We start from the raw sequence: 23,258 nt of genomic DNA, 5'->3' as shown, positions 1-23,258 counted from the left end.
ATGTTGAGCTTAAATGATTCTGTTCAACAAAATGCACAACCTTGACTTTAGAAATAATTTCCAATATAAATGAAAACATAAGCTGGCAATAATGTGAATGTGGCAATGCTTGAGTGAAGCAAACGGCATGAGTACTATGCATATAAAGTTACAGAATGTTAGTTGATGCATTTAACAATTAATTACCATAAATATACAACTCAGAAAACATGGAGTCTAAAGGAATTACTATTTTTCACAGAGTGGCTGCTGTGTTCAAAATGCAGTCAACAAAGGCTTGGTACTGATGAAGGTATAAATGTAATATACTTACTGAAGGTGAGTGAAAATGCAACAATCTTTCAACATAAATAAAGCTGTATAAAAAGGTGACTGGTTGTTGCATTTGTTAAAGTAATTATTCATCTGTTGTTCATATCTGTTGGGTCTCTTATTATTTGATACACTGGTAGGAAAAACTTTTCAATCTCATGCCCAAATGCCAAAAGCAGCAGTCATGACAATTATCCAACTTGGATGATGACTAGTTATTTGGTCAGGTTTGCATTACTTTGGCACACATCATCATAGGCCTGTATCCTTGCAGTTATCATCTTCTGAGCAAATATTAAGTGTATTGTTTCATTTCTCTTTTGTTTTTAATTAGGGAGCAAGAGTCTTCACTCTCAGCTTTAATTTTGGTCCTATGTGTGTCCATCTTGCACCTTACTCGTTCAGAATTTTGTATCTTCTCTCACTTCATTCCATCTTTCTTCAAATGAATTAATAAGTGCTTCTTCCAATAATTTTGCAGTGTGAAGATCAGACTATGTGAGAATCTTAACTTCCATCAAATGTTCAAATGATACTTTCTCAATTCGTCATACCTTGTTAAAGTGGTGGTGCTGTTTTGTGCCATTCAATAGAGTTGTCACGTTAAGTTTGGCAATGATCATAGCCACACAAGTGTTGGTCCCTTCAATCTGCCCACTGGCACTAAAGAGTCCTGTCATTATTAAAATGTGTTCAATTTCTTCTATTCTGCAGAACACCTTGAATTTCTGAGATACAAAATAAGTCCCTCTAACTAATCACTTACTTGGAGTTCCAAAATTAGTTTTTGTAATCCAATCTTACAAACTCTGTTTTTGCTCATTTTGTAGTTTTCACAAGTTAACTTGGTAAATGCATGAATGATACTTGGGATGTGGTTGTATACTCTGTGAGTAGATGAAAGTGGTCCAGTGATAAATACATAGTGGCTCATTCTCTTAGAATTATGGGTGAAGGAAATTTTCCTTCTTTCCTGATTTCTTATTCATGATTAAAAATTTTACACAGCTGGATATCACTAATTTCACCTATCAGTCTTGTACATAAGAGTCTTACTTTACTCCCCTTTCAGTTCGCTTGGCTGTATAATGCCATTTTAACTGCAGAAGCTTGATGATATCATGTTGTGTAGTCTGTAGAACACCTAAAGTTTCTCTTCTGTCATTGAATTAGAAAAGGAGCCTGTCCACTGAAAAGTTGTCATGAGGTCATTCTTTGGGAATATTTTTGATAAATGGTAAGTCATTGCCCTTCTCTTGCGCCTTCCTCATTTTAGTTATTGGATGGATGGGGCTGATTTTGATGCAAAGCCATCATTGCCCATTCCCAATATAGTTGTACACAAGTAGTTAAAATTGTTAAAATAAAAAATAAAGACTATATATCTAGAAGCCCAAACAATAAAATGTTGCACAAGCATTCAACCAGTATGTCTGATTGTACTGTTGCCATACACATAAATGCAGCTAGATTGATCAAACAATTAATACGGTGAAATAACTACCCAGAAATCATTAAAATTTCCATTCATTCAAGTTGGAAAGGAGTTGTGACACCACATAAAATAATTTTATTGCAATTGTCTGATTATCACCTAAAATTGAGGGTAAATCGCTTAGTAGGCCAAAGAATTTCCCTTCACCCTTCCTTTGAGACTGGAATAACGTGCACCATGATCAGACTGACCAGAGCTCATTGTTAGTCACTTCCTACCATAGTTTCCCACATTCATCAGCCATCACCCTCTTTATTACCCAAAGAGCCAAAGAAACTGATACACCTGCCTAGTATCATGTAGGCTCTGAAAGCCCATATTGATGATGTTTTGTTGAATGGTTCACAAACTGACACTTGCTGATGGCTGATGGCCCAGCACTGAAATTTGCAGCAATTTGCAGAAGGACTGCACTTCTGTCATGCTGAAAAATTCTCTTCACTCATCATTAGTTCCATTCTTGCAGGATCTTTTTCATTGTAGTGAACCATGTTGTTTTCCGGACAAGCTGCTTTCACTGCTATGTCAGTTATCTCATTTCCCTCAATCCCATTGTGTCCAAATAACCTGCAGAATACCACTTTATCATTTCTTTCCCTGTCTTTGTAGGTAAAAGATAGTTTCCAGCATCATCTCAATTATCTTAACTGCTCAGCACACTTATTGAATAGCCAGTATAGCACAAATTCCCTCTACCTTCACATCTCACCTTTTCCAGTGCCTGCCAGATCACCTACAACTATGTATAGTACACTGAAAAGTGGCTTGCTAAATGAGATTCAATGACACAATCAGTAAAAGCCACTGACCATTTGCAATAACAGATAAAATGCTGTTAAAATATCTTTTCAAAAATAGCAGGTGGAGGGATTTTCTTGTTGTGCTTCATCATGTCAGAGTTTAATCTGAACCTGATAATCATTCACATATGGTATTTGCTCCATCCCTGATTAAGAACAGGAATGTCTGTTACACCAAGTTCCTCTATGTATGTCTTTGCTCATACAGAAAGCACCAAACATTCACTGCATGGATTGTTAGACTCAGTGCTAAAACTTGAGCAGAGACCTCATGTTGAATGCATGTTGTACTATAAAGAGATCATGTCAGATGATAACTGGCAGCTCACCAGCCTCTCTGCAAGGACTACGTATGGGAGTACTTTGGTACGGGTCTATGCTAATTTAATACTTGAATGGTGGACTGCATCCAAGATCTTCAGATAGGAATATCGAGCTGATCTGTACATTATGCAACTATGCATTCAAACAAAGGTTTTATTGAGTGGGGTGGTTTGATTTATGATCATCAAAAATCAGGCCCAAGAATCTCACAGAGGTTTTAAAAATAGACTTCCTTAGTCAAGCTCCAGTTGGACACAGGTTGACAACAATTTGTCTCTCTCCTGGAGACAATCTTCTGGGTCAACTAAATGTCAGTTGTTCATGTTTCATAACAATCTTCATTCTAATAATGGTGGACTTTATCTTTTATTTCATCATCTTTCAGGTTTGCATCTGGGAAACCATTATTTTTTTCTGATATTTTGGGTGATAATCTTACTACAGCCATTATCAAGGTGAATTGGTGACAGAATTTAAACTACGTAACACAATACTAAGAGTATGCACATGTTTCAGATAGAACACTGTTGACAACAGGAGCATGTTGTTGCTGTTGTTGTGGTCTTCAGTCCTGAGACTGGTTTGATGCAGCTCTCCATGCTACTCTATCCTGTGCAAGCTTGTTCATCTCCCAGTACCTACTGCAACCTACATCCTTCTGAATCTGCTTAGTGTATTCATCTCTTGGTCTCCCTCTATGATTTTTACCCTCCACACTGCCCTCCAATACTAAATTGGTGATCCCTCAATGTCTCAGAACATGTCCTACCAACTGATCCCTTCATCTAGTCAAGTTGTGCCACAAGCTCCTCTTCTCCCAAATTCTATTCAATACCTCCTCATTAGTTATGTGATCTACCCATCTAATCTTCGGCATTCTTCTGTAGCACCACATTTCGATAGCTTCTATTCTCTTCTTGTCTAAACTATTTATCGTCCATGTTTCACTTCCATAGATGGCTACACTTAATACAAATGCTTTCAGAGACGACTTCTTGACACTTAAATCTATACTCGATGTTAACAAATTTCTCTTTTTCAGAAACACTTTCCTTGCCATTGCCAGTCTACATTTTATATCCTCGCTACTTTGACCATCATCAGTTATTTTGCTCCATAAATAGCAAAACTCCTTTACTACTTTAGGTGTCTCATTTCCTAATCTAATTCCCTCAGCATCACCCGACTTAATTCGACTACATTCCATTATCCTTGTTTTGCTTCTGTTGATGTTCATCTTATATACTCCTTTCAAGACACTGTCCATTCCATTCAATAGCTCTTCCAGGTCCTTTGCTGTCTCTGACAGAATTACAATGTCGTCAGCGAACCTCAAAGTTTTTATTTCTTCTCCTTGGATTTTAATACCTACTGCGAACTTTTCTTTTGTTTCCTTTACTGCTTGCTCAATATACATATTGAATAACATCAGGGAGAGGCTACAACCCTGTCTTACTCCCTTCCCAACAACTGCTTCCCTTTCGTGTCCCCCGACTCTTATAACTGCCATCTGGTTTCTGTACAAATTGTAAATAGCCTTTCGCTCCCTATATTTTACCCCTGCCACCTTTAGAATTTGAAAGAGAGTATTCCAGTCAACACTGTCAAAAGCTTTCTCTAAGTCTACAAATGCTAGAAATGTAGGTTTGCCTTTCCTTAATCTTTCTTCTAAGTCGTAATGTCAGTATTGCCTCACATGTTCCAATATTTCTACGGAATCCACACTGATCTACCCCGAAGTAGGCTTCTAGCAGTTTTTCCATTTGTCTGTAAAGAATTCACATTAGTATTTTGAAAAAGAGAGAAGAAATAAAAACTTTGAGGTTCGCTGACGACATTGTAATTCTGTCAGAGACAGCAAAGGACCTGGAAAAGCTATTGAACGGAATGGACAGTGTCTTGAAAGGAGGATATAAGATGAACATCAACAAAAGCAAAACAAGGATAATGGAATGTAGTCGAATTAAGTCGGGTGATGCTGAGGGAATTAGATTAGGAAATGAGACACCTAAAGTAGTAAAGGAGTTTTGCTATTTATGGAGCAAAATAACTGATGATGGTCAAAGTAGCGAGGATATAAAATGTAGACTGGCAATGGCAAGGAAAGCGTTTCTGAAAAAGAGAAATTTGTTAACATCGAGTATAGATTTAAGTGTCAAGAAGTCGTTTCTGAAAGCATTTGTATTGAGTGTAGCCATGTATGGAAGTGAGACATGGACGATAAAGTTTGGAGAAGAAGAGAATAGAAGCTTTCGAAATGTGGTGCTACAGAAGAATGCTGAAGATTAGATGGGTAGATCACATAAATAATGAGAAGGTATTGAATAGAATTGGGGAGAAGAGGAGTTTGTGGCACAACTTGACAAGAAGAAGGGACCGGTTGGTAGGACATGTTCTGAGGCATCAAGGGATCACAAATTTAACATTGAAGGGCAGCGTTGAGGGTAAAAATCGTAGAAGGAGACCAAGAGATGAATACACTAAGCAGATCAGAAGGATGTAGGTTGCAGTAAGTACTGGGAGATGAAGAAGTTTGCACAGTATAGAGTAGCATGGAGAGCTGCCTCAAACCAGTCTCAGGACTGAAGACCACAACAACAACAATTTTTTCAAAGCACAGATGTGGGCATTACTAATTTTTTTGTGGTTGTGTGTGTTGCATATTTTCAGTAGTAGAAACTGTAGGCATTTTTGTACTTTACGTGTAGACTACTGTCTCTTCATTTTGGTACTGCTAATTAACTTTTGTAATACAGTAACTGTAACTAAGTTGTGTCATTCATGAGTATTATACCACACAGCAACAACATTAAGTTTAAACATGCTCAACATATTATCTCATTCATTATCCAAGACTGTGTTCAACATTAATGAACAATTTACACTGTTGCTACTACTTTCTTCACTTATTAAAGGTTTTTACATTTTGATGGCATCTTATTGCTGTGCATACTGCATACACATAAGAAAACTTCCTCTTCAGTCCCTCTCTACAAATGTTGTATTGTGAATACTACTGTTTGAAGTTTTAATGCTATGGCAGCCTAAAGTTAACAGACACCAAATTTTTATCAGAGAACAAAGCAAAAATCTGGTCTGTGTGACTATCGGGTATAACAACCACAAACCATCAGCCCCTTTGATGTTGTTGTAACCAGTTTTGTCTGTATTTACTTTTCTGGTTTTGCCTAACAATGGCAGTTCAAGACATTTTATCATCCTCCTTAAGTCAACAATATAGGACACTTTTGATATTGTTCTAAAATAGTGCAGCTGAATGTAACACTTCGAAATTAATGTGTAGCTAAACTTGTGATTCCAACTCAATGTGCCACATTCAGACTAGTTTTTATCTCATAGGTTTCCATTTTGCTACTTATTTCATCTTTTGTCACAACATATAAAATTCCATCTCTCTGTATTGTTACTTCACTGCTATAGTTGGCAGTGACTAGCATAGTGCAACCTGGAGCGGGAACACACCATGTCGTAGACACCGATCTTCAGATGAACACAATACAGGATAATGACTTTATAGTATGTAAAGCGGGTTCGAATGACATAGCTAAAAATGAAGCCGATGCCTGCATCAAAACGCTACAGAACTTTCTAGAAGTGAATAAATCAAGGAACACAATAGTAGCCACTGTGCCTCATAGACACGACCTAATTTACAGATCGTGTGTTAATAAAGAAATTAGGAAAACTAACATCAAACTTAAGAAATTGTGTGCAGAATACACAAAGTGCGATGTACTGGACGTAGGTAAACTACATCAAAACCTGCACACCAAACACGGAATGCATTTTAATTACACCGGAAAAAGTGTTATGTGTGATCACATCAGTGAAATAATTAAAGAAAGACTATTACAAAATAGATCTGTCTATCAGCTTCCTGAAAGACTTACAGGCAAAAATGAGAAAAGCAAATACGACAAGAACGAATAAAGCAGGAAAGAGGAGACATTAGAAGATTCACAAAGGACTGCAGCAGCTACACCTGTAAGTGTTAATTTAAGATCAAGGCGGAATATACCCAAGAAGGAGGATTTTTTCTATCCCCCCTCTGAGAAAAGAAAAAACTTAACATCACCAAACAAGTTAAAGATAGCATCATCAAACAAGTTAAAGATACACCATAAAACTTGCACAGGATTCCATCAGCAAATTGTAGTAAATAAGGTAAAGTCTGAACCTCCTCACCAATGAATAAAAAAATTAAACAAAAAAATTCTTGATCTAAAAGTATACATCCGTAATGTACAAGGGCTCAAAACCAAACTTAATGAATTAGAAATTTTGTTATCAAGTGCAAGTGAACTGTCAGATACACAGGTATTATGTATTAATAAACATTTCATGAGGTCTTTCGAAATAGAAAGTGTTGTGATACCAAATTTTAAACTCGTAGGTCACTTCTCAAGAACATCTTACAAAGGTGGAGGTAGTCGCATATTTGTAAAAGACAACATTACTGCTACACCTCTTGATATTTGTAACTCGTATAGTATTGAAAAAGATATAGAACTGTCAGGTGTAGAGCTTACAGATCTAAATGTTTATATAATAGCACTTTACAGGTCACCCTCTGGTAACATAGGAACTTTCTACAAAAATCTAGCACCAGTAATAGAAAATCTAAGTAAAAGAAAATCATATAGTGTTCTAATATGTGGTGAGTATAATATAGATTTTCTCTCAGAAAACTCTAGCCATCTAAGCATTAAAAATTTTATGAACAGCTACAACCTAGACCTAATGGTCAACACTCCAACCACGATAACAAATCACAGTACCACTTGTCTGGATCAAGTAGCAAGAAATATAAATTGTACTGTATCCTCCATCAAACTAGGATTTTCAGACCACAATGCATTATTTATGCAGGTGTGGTTGCAAAATAACAGTCACGAACACAATAAAATCACTGTACAGAGGAGAAACTTCAATAAAACCCACTTGCATATTTTCCTCTTTGATATACAAAATGAAAACTGGCAAAATATATATGAGGCTCAAACAGTAGACAGCAAATATGAAGCATTCTTGGATATTTTCTGTTATTATTTTAATTGCCACTTTCCCTTACAAACAAAATGTATCAGCAAAGATAGAAAACTCTCCAGCTGGATCACCCCAGGAATCATTAGATCATCACAAAGAAAAAGAGAACTTTTTTACATTAGCAAATCCAAACTAGGCAGTAGTGAAGCATTTAAGTCATACTTTACTCTATATAAAAAGATATTAAGGAACGTAGTAAATGCAGCCAAAAAGCTACAGATTGATAACTACCTCAAATTGACATCAAATAAGAGCAAAAGCATGTGGCAACTTATTAATATGAATACTAATAGAGGAAAACAACTACAAAGTGATATTACCTTAAAAATAAATGGAAAATTAGTCTCCAGTGGGAAAGAAACAGCAGAGAAATTCAATAACTACTTTACAGAAACAGTAGAAAACCTGGCTAACCATCTTAAAAATAGCTGTCCCTTACAACTAGAACCAAACTTATGCTCTGAGACTCTATTTTTAAGGCCTACATCTGAAATTGAAATAGAAAAGACACTTCATAGCAACATTAAAAAAAAAAAAAATCATCTGCTGGACAAGATCAAAGTCCATGCTTCCTCCTTCATAATTGCAATAACTTTATCAGTAAACCCCTAGCCCACATAATAAACTTCTCATTCCTGAATGGTGCATTTCCTGGTATGCTCAAAATTGCAAAAATTATACCTGTCCACAAAAAAGGAAGCAAAGAGGATCCCAGTAATTATCGACACATTGCACTGCTTTCAACTTTTAGTAAAGTATTTGAATATATAATGGCCACCAGAATCATGTCCTTACTAGACAAAGAAAATATCCTGTCCCCTGCTCAGTTCGGCTTCCAAAGTAAGAAAGCTACAACTGATGCAATACAAGAATTTCTAGATCATGCACTGGAGCTTGTGCACAAAAAACTCCCAGTCATAGGTATCTTCCTAGATCTAACAAAGGCCTTTGACATGGTTAATCATAGTATACTTTTGCAAAAGATGCATTCCTATGGAATAAGAGGAAATGCCTATGACTGGTTTAAAAGCTATCTGGAAGACCGACAGCAGTATGTCGAATTAAATGAAACTAAGCTCTCAGGTACAGCTAGCACTGTACATTCCTCCATACATACCATAAAGCAAGGCGTTCCCCAAGGCTCCGTCCTGGGCCCCTTGCTGTTCTTACTTTACATAAATGACCTTCCTCTCAGCCTACCAGACACAAAAACCCTTTTGTTTGCTGATGACACCTCTGTACTAATATCTGCACCCAAACAAATTCTCCAATCTAATATAGATAGGACCACAGATCAAATAAGTCGATGGCTTCAAAGTAACAGGCTGCTTCTTAATGCAAAAAAGACAATTGGAATAACCTTCCACACTGCCCAAAACAGAAATCCATTACAACCAACTATATCACTGGAAAAAAATAATGTTAAACTTGAAAATGAAATAAAATTTTTGGGGGTCACTATTACTGATACGCTCACATGGAAAAGGCACATTGATGTTACCAGCACAAAACTTAGTAAAGTGTGCTTCATGATTAGATCAATAAGGAATGTCACTAACACAAGTACCCTAACCACAATGTACCATGCACTCTTTCACTCTGTACTTAACTACAGAATCATCTTCTGGGGCCAAAATTCTGAATCAATTAAGATATTCAAACTGCAAAAGAAGATAGTCAGAACAATTATGTTCAATAAACAAAGAGACACTTGTAAACCATTATTTAAGAAACTAAATATTTTGCCGCTCCCATGCCAATGCATACTAGAATTATTATTCTTTACCAAAAAAAGCCACTGTACTGATTTGATCTACGGGACAAATAAATACTAAATAAATAAATAAATAAAAGTCACGAACGATGGCGGTCGAGTTTAGGCTTGTTCTGCACACCTACGTCAGGTATTCCCTGACTGCCAATGAGTACTCAATATTGCTCTGAGAATTCTGCAGTGAATCCTGTAGCTAACGTGTGCATTAAATATGATCATAGCAAGTTGTTTATTGAATTTTGATTCCAGTTGTTCGACTTGTCATCACTGATTATGGTGGTAAGTGATAAACTCTGCATACATAAATGAGAGACATAATTTGCAGGATGTACGCTTTCCACAAGCAGAAAGTGTGCGCAGGCACGTACCACAGTTGTCACTTGCAATCATCAACAATGCAATATCCTTCCATGCCTTGACACGCACGAACTGCCATCGTTCGTGGATTGACCTATAATTGTTAATATAATGTGAACTTTTGACTTTAAATGAATTCTCATCTTAGTTCCAAAATCCATACAATCATATATAACTATATCGTTGCACACAAAACAGCTGTGAAGGAAGTTTTATGATAACATCACAAATATATGGCCAAAAGCTACATTGCCACTAGTTCAGTTAATTGTAATTCAGCCCTCAAGATGTGTAGGTAAAATAATACTGAATTTAATACAAACTATTTATCATTAACAGGTTACTTAATTTGTTCATCAGATGAAATAAAAGAAAAAGAAAATCAGAACAATTCAACTTTCATCTTTTCCATGAACATACAAAAACGTTATTTTGAACCAGAAATAATGTTGGGACACAAACAAAACAAGTAGAGATACACACTTCAATTGATTAATTTCTGTATCTTCACCTGTTTGTCTCTATAAGTGTTAGCGGGAGGACGTATGATGAGTTCTGCCATTTTAGTATTGTTCAAAGATGTATATTCTAACCATACATTACACAAGTGTTATAAAAGTTATTATGGAAATGAAGTTTATATCTGTATAAATAACCCCATCTGTTCATCATTTCGCCCGCGCAGAGAATCCTGTACCATGAAGATTGAAGCAGACAAGTGGAATTTGCATGAGCAGAGGTGGGGGCATCCAGTAACAGCATCGTCATAACCAACTCTATGCACAATGGCGATAACGAGAAGTACGTAAATTTAAATGATGAATGTTGATCTTAAATGTATTGAGTATTGAAGGTCTGTCGATATTAGTGCCAGTTAAAGTTCACTAAGGATATGTGTACCTTCCTATTTCTTTGAATTATTCTTTCCAATTTTTTTTATTATTCAAGCAGCAATTATTAATCACTTTCTATTATATATTATATTTTATGCCCCCCCCCCCCCCCCTATTCTGACACTATTCACAGGAAATAGTTTAAATCCTCCATATGAATCCCACATTATCAGAAATAGTTAGATTTTGTAGTACTCTGTACAAGAATTATGGAGGGGACAGTTCACATCTGTTCCATATCTACAACAATGTAACTTTAGCAAGATTTAAGTAGACCATTCTTCAGTGTCATCAACAATTCAGTGGGGCAACATTTATATTATCCATCTATTTCTTTTTTGTAATGTATAAGATCTCTTTATGGCCAGTGGATAAACAACAGCTCATTAAAATGTTTATCACTGTCAAATTCACAACACTTTTTTAAGAGTGAGGATTAAACCAGTTATTTCTAATTATAAAATGTAAGCTTCCCTGGCAAGTCTTTACAGTACTGATAATTTTACTTGTATGGGCAATAGGCTGTGGTCTAAGGCATGTTTCTGTGGTAATGTTGCACCTTGTTATGCTGGAGAGATCCTCAAAGGCTCTAAAGACTTCATTAGTGCTTTTCGAAATCAAACAAGCTCAGCAAGCGGAACTATTTTCATGTAACAGTGCAATGGTCTGGTAGCAATGTCATTAGATCTCAGATAAATTGTGGCCTTAGTGCTAAAAAAAGCGAACAGCACCAACTTTTCTGCGGTACAAGCTCCTTAACATACAACAGTGTAACTGGTCAGATGACATCACTCTCCAGCTGTTGTGCAGTTACTTACAAGTGGTTTAGATTGTTGAGTTTGACTGATTTTGAAAGGCAACTAAAAAAGTTTTTACAATCTCTGAGGATATCTCCAGCATTAACAGAAGAAATAATCGGCACAAAAAGGCCTACTGCCCATACAACTAAAATCAGTAAAAACTGCCTAAGACTGCAAAAAAATAAATTAGAAGTAAACAGTTTTCCTAACAGCTATACATAATTGGAGAGGATCTGAAGCCTAATTTTATTTACAATAGATGAAGTTTTACGTCTCTATAAGATTAGGGTGTATTCACACACACACACACACACACACACACACACACAGACATACAATGTGAACAATCACTTTCACTTGTTTTCCATCAGCTTGCTCTATAGATGTTGAAGTGAAGTGAAAAATATTAATAAATAAAGGAACATATAGCAGAATGACTCACCTCAGGTGCCATGTAGCGTTTCGTGCCAACACGGTTGTTAAGGGGTATATCCACAGTATCTGTGGCCACATCATGTCTAACAGCGAGACCTAAGTCTCCTATAGCACAAGTTCCATTGGATTTTACTAGGATATTTTTAGTTTTGAGATCACGATGTGCTATAGCAGGTTTCCCTAAAATGGCAAAAATCCTTCTAATTTACATTTGTTCATGTATATGCTTAACAATGCAATAAGCCTCTAAAAAAATTATTAATTTGTTTATTTAATTACAAAACATACACCCTGATGAATGACGGGAAAGTCAGCAATATTTAATAACTGTAATGGAAGTTACTTACAACACAGACAGAGTTGCGTTACAACATTTAAATGAAATCGTATCATTACTGATAGTGAAAAACTAAATAGGAGACATTAAGAAAGATGGTGGTGAATTTGAAAAGTTTCATAAACAAAACTGTCATAAATATCATGATGTTGCTGTCCTAATTCAATACAATTCATGGTTCAAACTCACAGATAATTTTGTTTCTTTGATTATTAATATTTACACCCTATTTATTGCCGTTTGCTGTTCAACAGCACTACAGTCTCACTAACACAATTGTTTTCTGAACTCTGTGTTCTACAAAGTTTAAAGACAAAATGTTGCCAACTAGAATTCTTCGGGAGAAACCAAATTCTCCTAGAGAAATCAAAATATTCTGGAATCAGATATCTTTTAATTTTCATCCTACACAACTAAATGAAAGCAGAATGAAAACAATGAAACAGTATCTTTAATGTGGGGAGTAATCATTACAGATATATCACATGGATTGATATTCTTATTGTTGCACAAATGATCTACCATCATATATCCCAGAGGCAGAAATAGTTCTCTTTACTGGCACTGTAAGTATTATTGTCTATAATACTAAGCAAATATCCTGGGACACAGAATCTGGACCCACTTGCAGGCTGCCTATCTAATGGCTTCCAAGGGAAACAAAAATTTGATTTAATATATGTCAGGGAAGAGGGAAGGAGAGGGAAAGACGAAAGGATGTGGGTTTTATGGGAGAGGGTAAGGAGTCATTCCAATCCCGGGAGCTGAAAGACTTACCTTAGGGGGGAAGAAAGGATGGGTGTACATACATATGTGTGGATGGATATGTGTGTGTGTGCGAGTGTATACCCGTCCTTTTTTCCCCCTAAGGTAAGTCTTTCCGCTCCTGGGATTGGAATGACTCCTTACCCTCTCCCTTAAAACCCACATCCTTTCGTCTTTCCCTCTCCTTCCCTCTTTCCTGATGAGGCAACAGTTTGTTGCGAAAGCTTGAATTTTGTGTGTATGTTTGTGTTTGTTTGTGTGTCTGTCGACCTGCCAGCACTTTCATTTGGTAAGTCACATCATCTTTGTTTTTAAATATATATATATATATATGAAACTTTTACACAAAATGATGAAAGAAAAGAGATTATTGGTTTCTATATTTTCAAATGATCCTACAGTAAAACCGCTGCATCACACATGATATTTTAATTTTTTTCTTTCTTTATTAATAACTATACTTGCAACACATTTTGCAGATAGCATCCACATATAGCACTGTATGTACCTGCAAAATTATATCATCATACAACACACAGTTTGAATATACTCATACAGTGTTCAGTAATGAAAGCACTTTGTCACTTCCAGTTAACTTTGAACATAATTCCAAACCTTTTCTAAACTCTCTCTTGCTCACATGCTTAACATAAAACATGTTATACACCTTCTAAAGTTTATATGTTTGATAATTTTTAAATTACTTGTGGTGCCCATTGTAGAACACCTTGCAGATAGTTCTTGAAACAATTAAGCATATTGACAACAATCTCACAGTTCATTTACTCCCTTATGAAATTTGTCAGCAATAGTTAATTGAAATTAAAAACACACCAATAACATCCATAAATTTGAGCCTAGAAGAAGTTTATAGAATACATCACTCAGTTTTAGGGTGGCAGAGAGGAATTAAGTATTCAAGCGCAAAAATCTTTAATTGGTTCCCCAATGATGGGGAAGATCTGAAAGATAATCATGTCAGCAATTTTTTCGTTGAGAAAGTGTGTGATAACTGCAAACTAACTCACACTTTCCACATCATAGCATTACATTGCAATAATGATCCATGGAACAAGCGAATAACTCATTCTAAAACTTCATTCAGTTGCACACCCACTTCAGTATGTGTCAGTATTTTCTGAAATGTTGCTATGAGATTTTAGGGCACTTGATGACATTGTCATAACTGTCTTTCTGATGACATTTAAAAACTTCTAATAAAAGAAAACAAATGAATTAAAACATCCACTGCAAAGTAAAATGTAAAACATTGTTGTGACTCGCCGATCATTCAAAGCGCCGCCGCGCAATTACGCGCGTCCTCTACATGCGGCGCTGTCTGCCAGAAATGCAGCAGCTGCGCCACCTAAGCGACCAGCCGAGCAGCGGCCGCCAGACTGGGGCTCAGTGCTCATTCGAATGCTAACATGTACACATGTCTTGCTTGTCAACTTACTCTGTGACTTACATGTGTTGTGTCGTTCTGAAATATATGTGTTAAACTTGACGTTATAACAAACATTATAGACATTAGAATAAGCATTATAAACAATACACTAACATGGAATATGAAACAAATAAAAATATTTATATTATCCTACCTCTAATGACAAATTAGTTCTGAAAGCTACTAAACTCACTCAGAGGTATTATGTTCCCTAACAAAAACAGTGAACAGCAAGTGTAATATAATTGAGTGTTCTTAAATTTGTCTATGGCTCTGGACTCTGTGGGATAATGCTGCAGAGCGCCCTCAGTGTCCATGATTGCACACCACCAAACTGTACCAAGCAGCAGCTGCATCTGTAGACAATTGCATCTGCAACATGCAGCTGTGCTGATGCCACCAACGAAAGCTCACCATATTACAACTGGGCCAGGCATGTGGTCCACAAATAGGGCAGTCTTTACTGACCAAGGATGCAGTCACTGAAGTATGCTCATTGTGGTGGCTCAGAATTGCACTCTGAGGATGACTGTAGCTGCACTACTGGTTTGCCATTTGCATAGAGCTACCTACAAGCACCAGTTGCTTGGAACTCATGTTTCTTGATGCTTGTATGTCTTAAAGTAAGTGTACTGGGGTGTGATATGTAGACAGCATCAAAGATGCCACAACCCAGGCATCGTTCTTAAGGAATAGGACAACAAAAAGTCTACACAACAACGACCATGCTGGATCAGTGATCTCACATGGTCTTTACCACCACCACCACCAGCAGCAGCAGCTGCAGCAGCAGCAGCAAAAACAAAATAAAAATCACAAAGGTGGCACTTTTAAATTTCAGTTAACAAGTAATTGTGCCCCTAAATCAAATGTCTTGCAAATCAATGTAGAAACACTTTGCAAAGGTGAATGTGAGTATCTAAGAAGATTGATAACTGATAATAGCACTAATATTTTAGCACTTCAAGAAACATAACTGCCTCCAGAAACTGTTATACAACTATTAATATTACAGGATAAAAACTGATAACACCCGTACCATCTGCCAACTACGAATCAAGAATCAAGAATTTTATTAACCATGGATCATTTTGCAATGATATTGGCTTCATCATACAGGATGTACCAGTACATACAGAATAATAAAATAAACAAGTGTCAGTACATTACAGAATACATTTCAAGCATGGCAGTGTACCAAATTGCACTAGGATAGCTTCTAAAAGTTAATGCAGTAAGCTATACTATTATCTAATATAATACACTATTGTATTGTTTATTGTATACACTATGTAATTACACACGATTAACCACAGCACACAATAATGTGTTTAACTACAGACAACTTTTAAATGCCAATATCCTCGCAGGCACCTCAAAGAATTCTTTAATGTCATAGAATGGATGATCTGACAGCCAGCTGAACCAATTAATTTTTTTTTTTTTAAATATTATATCCATAGACTGAACATGAATTGGCAGTTTATTGAACATTTTGAGTGGGTTAACTTTGTGGGAGTTTCCTGTTCTTGCTAATCTGTGGCGCGGTATGTCTAAATTACCCTTAGGCCTGGTGTTGTGTTCATGGTAATAAATTCTGAAATATTATTTTTAATATAGAGTACAGACACACAGACGTATAAGTTTATAATTGTGAATATTCTGAGTCTGGAAAAAAGAGGATGACAGTGCTGTTAAGGTTTGGTCAATGATTTCCAAGATGGCCCCTGTTGTGTTTTCCCTTTTGTGAAAACCAAACTGATTGCTACATAGGATATTGTGTTCTTTAAAAGAAGCTGCTTATTTGTATGTGTATCAGTGCCTCAAACATCTTTGAGAATATTGGAACAATGGAGACTGGTCTGTAGCTTTGGGGAAGATGTTTGCCCCTTTTTTAAAAACTGGGACAACTTTTGATACCTTAATTGCATCTAGAAAAACTTCAAATTCTACGCATTATTAAAAAATAAAAGCTAATGGTTTGTCAATTGAGTGTATTGTGTTTTTAATTATGTTATTTGATAACCAATAACAGTTCATACTTTTAGAACCTGATAATTTGGATACAGAAAAACATCAGCAGGTGTGACAGCCCTCCATTGAAATACCAGGTTAACAGGCAGTGGTGTTCCAACAAGATTCATTGCAGATGAATTTGTTGCTTTGATACTGTTACTTATTTCTTTAACTGAGTTTAAAAAGTATTGATTTAATTCCTTGGGTGCAAGCAGAGTTGTTTCTGTACATTTTGGTGTATTCTCTTGTTTTATTATCTGCCATGCTGCCTTGCATTTATTGGGAGCCCTTTCTATATAGTTCTCCACTGCTTGCTTTTTTGCCAGAAGTAGTTAAGCTTTATAGTATTTTTTGCAATTCAGATATGACCTATGAATGTTCACGCTCTGTACTGCGCCTTGATTAGTGGCTTGCTTATGCATCTGGTACAGCATATGCATGTTTCCTTATTTCTGCTAGCTCTTCTGTAAACCAGTTCAGACTTTTCATTTCAATTGGTTTATCTATTTTTTTTTTTTTTTTTTTTTTTTTTTTTTTTACTGGTGAATAAGAATACGACAAATCTGTGTTCTTTTCAAAGAAGTTATGAAAGGTAATTTTAGCTTCCCTTTTTCCAGATTGTCTACGCAGGCATTCTTACGTGTGGCACTGTTATTTGTACAATAGAGGCCTAATGATCTTAGCATATTTAAAAATGTCCTACCAACTGGCCTCTGTGTCTCTGTGTGTTTACTATTTCTATGTCGAAATCACCACATATAGCAATTCTTATTTTACTCTTCAATATCTTTTTAACTATTAATTCACATTTTTCAATAAACAAATTTACATCACCATCTGACGACCCACATAGACTAACTACCACTATATGTTCATTCATTAGTTTTACACTACTAAACTCCCCATCTAGTTGTGAGGAGTACATAGATACATCAATTCTGGAAAACTTTATTCTTTCTTTGACAAAAATTCCAGCACCACCATTCTTTCTCTATTTTCTACATATCATGTCTTCCACAACTACCCTTGGGGAACAAACATATTTACTTGTTCTTGGGTTAACCAGCGCTCAGATACACATATAACATCTACATGCTCAGTGTTACATAAATGTTCTAATTCTAATATCTTATTTCTAATAAAATGGGTGGTAACTTGTAGAAAAGTAAGTAGTTTGTCTCTGTCTTTATTTCTCTGAGTGCAATTGACTCTATACTTGAAGTTGTAGGTTCAGTTACTGCCTTTAATATTGATGCACTGTGATCATCTGTGTTATGATAGTCACATATCTGTTCATCCACTTGATGACTCACTTTGTTAACTGCTTTGTTCTGTGAAACCACTGCTGATCCAACCAAAAATCCTAGTCCCTTGGTTGTGGTTTCTTTCTTCAGGTTGACTTCCATATTCCACCTGTTGGTATTACCATTCCTTGAGCTTGAGTTGCTATTCTTCTTTTTGCAAGTAGTTCTCTCTTCTTATGTGGTGTCTTCTTTCCTGCCACATCATTTGCTGCTTCTTCTAACTTTTGCACTGATCTCTTGGGTATATTTATTTCTTGAGTAATTGTCCTCTCCACACATACAGAATTCACTTTTAAGGATTCTGCTGTTATTTGTGCTGGAGTTGTGTCAGTAACAATTCTCATTGATTCCTTATCTGAGACTGCATTATCCTTCCATTTTAGTTATATTGCTGTTTTGTACACTTCCCTGTTTGTTTCCACTGATTCATAAATCCTTGTGGCAATTAGATCTTTACCAGTTGCATTTAGGTGCTGTTCATGTGCTGTATACATCTCCTTGTTACTAGGAGTATTAACAAAACAAGTGTTATGGAAGCCTTTCATTATTTTTTTTTTTTAGTTTTCTGTTTGAGGATTGAATTTCTTGATTTACACAAGACCATTCAGGCAGGTACACTCCACATATACCACTACAGCATCTTTCCCCACCTCGACCTGCCATCCCTCCCTCTCTCCATCACACACCTCTTCAGTACCTACACTACTCACCACAGCTGAGACAGCTACTCACTGCAGTGTGGCCACAGTGTCTGGAGATGACGGTGGCCATGTGTGTGTTAGTAGTGTGCTTATGAAACACTGTGTGTGTGTGTGTGTGTGTGTGTGTGTGTGTGTGTGTGTGTGTGTGTGTGTTTCAACTGATGAAGGACTTCATCGGATAGCTGAATAATATGCAAAGGTCTACTTTTAAATGTGCCTCTCTGCTGCTCAATGGCACCTCTCTATGTTAAGTGGCAAACTATCCAATTGATATTTTCAATGATATGTCTACATTCTGTTCATATAAATATATTCTCTGTTCACACATATGTAATCTGGAGACAAGATTAAAAATAAAATATGGTTACGCCTCATTTTTCCACCACTGAGGAGATGTATTGTAACAGGTCCTCACTTGCTATGAGTGCATATGGCCAAACTAAGCCAAGTTGCAGCAGTGCCAGACATACGCAGTTGCATCAGGTATATGCAACAATGTCAGTGCTGCCAAGGAAATCTTATGACATCACAACTGGAGCTAGCTCATGGCCCATAAATAGTGTAATCTTCTTGAGCAAGCAAACAATCTTTGGGCCCACTCACGGGGGTAGCTCCAGCATGAAGAACTAAGCACTTAGGATGATGGTAGCCTTGCCACCACCTTGTCATTTGCCTAGGACTGCCTTTGAGAGCCAGCTATGTTTAACGCTGTCTCCTGATGGTTCTACCTCAATCAATAACATTATTGGTGGTGCCTGTCACACAATAGCGTGCACTATATCACTGTTCCATCGTTCCATTCAACAGGCAGCTGTAGTCCACTTTGAGGCTGCCTGTGCTGGAACTTATCCCAGCCCACCTGACCAAGGTCAGCTGGCTATTCAATTGATTCTACAGTTACCTGTGCCATTTATCTGAGTTCTCTGGTTCAAGCACAGATTTTCAAGTAACTTAAGATCCTTCTTATTGAAATGTACTCCCTTAATAACTTAACTAACATATTACATTGCATCCTGTTAATGGATTTCTCATGAAAGAGACACATGCATATATCCTATAGCCACAATAACTTTGCACCAACATCTGCATCATTAGCTCTGTTTTATGCCTGATACTTTTATAAAGTAAAATTGTAATTGCTCTGTATATGTGCACATGATGTGTTGAAACAATCCACCTAGAATTTTGTCTGAATTTTTGCTTGTGTGTAATGAGATTTTTTTGGTGACTAAACCTGCTTATGTAAATACAGGCTCAAATTCCACACATTTACACTCCTGGAAATGGAAAAAAGAACACATTGACACCGGTGTGTCAGACCCACCATACTTGCTCCGGACACTGCGAGAGGGCTGTACAAGCAATGATCACACGCACGGCACAGCGGACACACCAGGAACCGCGGTGTTGGCCGTTGAATGGCGCTAGCTGCGCAGCATTTGTGCACCGCCGCCGTCACTGTCAGCCAGTTTGCCGTGGCATACAGAGCTCCATCGCAGTCTTTAACACTGGTAGCATGCCGCGACAGCGTGGACGTGAACCGTATGTGCAGTTGACGGACTTTGAGCGAGGGCGTATAGTGGGCATGCGGGAGGCTGGGTGGACGTACCACCGAATTGCTCAACACGTGGGGCGTGAGGTCTCCACAGTACATCGATGTTGTCGCCAGTGGTCGGCGGAAGGTGCACGTGCCCGTCGACCTGGGACCGGACCGCAGCGACGCACGGATGCACGCCAAGACCGTAGGATCCTACCCAGTGCCGTAGGGGACCGCACCGCCACTTCCCAGCAAATTAGGGACACTGTTGCTCCTGGGGTATCGGCGAGGACCGTTCGCAACCGTCTCCATGAAGCTGGGCTACGGTCCCGCACACCATTAGGCCGTCTTCCGCTCATGCCCCAACATCGTGCAGCCCGCCTCCAGTGGTGTCGCGACAAGCGTGAATGGAGGGACGAATGGAGACGTGTCGTCTTCAGCGATGAGAGTCGCTTCTGCCTTGGTGCCAATGATGGTCGTATGCATGTTTGGCGCCGTGCAGGTGAGCGCCACAATCAGGACTGCATACGACCGAGGCACACAGGGCCAACACCCGGCATCATGGTGTGGGGAGCGATCTCCTACACTGGCCGTACACCACTGGTGATCGTCGAGGGGACACTGAATAGTGCACGGTACATCCAAACCGTCATCGAACCCATCGTTCTACCATTCCTAGACCGGCAAGGGAACTTGCTGTTCCAACAGGACAATGCACGTCCGCATGTATCCCGTGCCACCCAACGTGCTCTAGAAGGTGTAAGTCAACTACCCTGGCCAGCAAGATCTCCGGATCTGTCCCCCATTGAGCATGTTTGGGACTGGATGAAGCGTCGTCTCACGCGGTCTGCACGTCCAGCACGAACGCTGGTCCAACTGAGGCGCCAGGTGGAAATGGCATGGCAAGCCGTTCCACAGGACTACATCCAGCATCTCTACGATCGTCTCCATGGGAGAATAGCAGCCTGCATTGCTGCGAAAGGTGGATATACACTGTACTAGTGCCGACATTGTGCATGCTCTGTTGCCTGTGTCTATGTGCCTGTGGTTCTGTCAGTGTGATCATGTGATGTATCTGACCCCAGGAATGTGTCAATAAAGTTTCCCCTTCCTGGGACAATGAATTCACGGTGTTCTTATTTCAATTTCCAGGAGTGTATATTGTACAGAACTTCACTCATTCCATTCATTTGCATGATCAGCAGACTTCAGACAACAGCACTTACACTGTCGCACTGTTCCTTGTCTTCTGGAAGACAGGAAGAAATATTTGGATTTAACATCCCATTGCTTGCAAGGCCATTAGATATGCTGCAAAAGTTCAGAATTGAAAAGGACAAAGAAGAGTAGTGAAGAAGAGGGTCCACAAGTTGCTCCAAGTATGCCATATCCATCTTCAGAAAATCATTAATGATTAAATCCCATGGAGCTACCATACTGCTACATTTCACCTGTTGTTCCACATAGTCTCAGGCATTTTCTATGGGACTAAGATCGAGTGATTTAGTAAGACAATTGAAGGAAGGACGATTAGAGATTAACATCCCACTGAGAACAGTGTCATTAGATACGGAGAAAGAATTGGGTAAGGAAATCGGCCCTTTTCAAAGAAACCATCCCAGCATTCCCCTGGAGCAACTTAGGATATCATGGAAAACCTAAATCTGGATGGCTACATGGGGATTTTTTAATCATCATCCTGCTGAATGTGAGTCCAGTGTGCTGACCAGTGTGCCATTCTTATTATAAAGATGTGGTTCATGTTCACAGAATCCTGAATGAGTGATTCAAGTCATGATACAAAAAATCACAAAACCACCTTTGGCCTGAACTGCAATCTCCAGAAACTACAAATTAAGTGTATTATGGGCCGTTAGTACACTCAATGTCTTGCATAATTTGAAATGGGGCAAAATTGGGACCTGTTAAGCCACATCACTTACTGTCTAGTTTCTGTGCTGTTTGGTACACTGAAGATATGCTGTTTTACTTGTTCCTGTGGGACGAATGGTCTTTTGAGACTCCAAATGTTGACTGTGTAAAGTTTCTTTCACAATGTCCACTCGAAAAATGGTTGAGATGGACTTCCACTAACAGCAGCAAACCCAGTCTTGTTTCAAAGCAATCACTGACAGGCATAACACTCATCTATAGTCCCTTTATGATGACTGTAATTATGGAACGTCACATGGATGTGCGTGGTACACTCCTTTTTTTCTTAACTCCCTACACAATGTTGTCATGGGCATGTCATGTCCTGTCACGTATCCACATCAACCTACCTTGCAGCATGATTCCAAACAGTCATCAGGCATACACACACCACTTCAATGTCATGATTTAGGTCAACAGGGGAGAGCCATATGGCTACCTGGTACCAATTCTACACAATCTACAGCACTCCAAAGTGATCATTGTCCTCTTTAATGAGGGTGACTATAACATTTTCTCTGCTGAGCTTATATCAGTGGGCAAGAATTGAACTCCAACCACTGGATCACCTATAGTTCGATTAGAATTACTTGATAACTGACACTTCACATGTTGTAGCTGGTTTCCTCCAATAAGAGCACTGTATGTGATGCCCAAACCATTTTAAAATGCCAAACTGCGACAACAATAGGTTAGTTCACTTCCAATCCTTGTTACACTTTCTTTCTTGATGAGCCTGTATCTGAATCATGGGTCTGGCACTTTTATTTCGTATATGATACCCATGCTAAAAACAAAACACACAATGGTGCTAATGAAATACACACACTTCATACACAGCACTAACCAAACACTGCTGGAGAGGCTTACTCCCGCACAAGAAGCAATTCAGTGTCACATATCCAGGGATTGGCTGACAATAGATAAGCTTTGCACAACACTACATGAAGCAGAATTTTTGA

General features: G+C 38.0%; 1 protein-coding gene across 5 annotated transcripts in view; it reads right to left on the bottom strand.

The window, feature by feature from the left end:
- LOC124613994 (TGF-beta receptor type-1) overlaps positions 1-23,258 on the bottom strand; it is a 177,616-nt gene that overhangs the window by 7,237 nt on the left and 147,121 nt on the right. For all 5 annotated transcript variants that reach the window (XM_047142792.1, XM_047142789.1, XM_047142788.1 and 2 more), the window contains one exon: positions 12,265-12,437. In XM_047142792.1, coding sequence (XP_046998748.1) covers positions 12,265-12,437 — 173 coding nt within the window. The remainder of the gene's footprint in view (positions 1-12,264; positions 12,438-23,258) is intronic.

The sequence above is a fragment of the Schistocerca americana genome, chromosome 4, assembly GCF_021461395.2.
Source record: "Schistocerca americana isolate TAMUIC-IGC-003095 chromosome 4, iqSchAmer2.1, whole genome shotgun sequence".
In the NCBI taxonomy this organism is placed as follows: Eukaryota; Metazoa; Arthropoda; class Insecta; order Orthoptera; family Acrididae; genus Schistocerca; species Schistocerca americana.
Note: the sequence above shows the minus strand (reverse complement) of the source record. Positions and strands in the feature narration are given on the sequence as shown.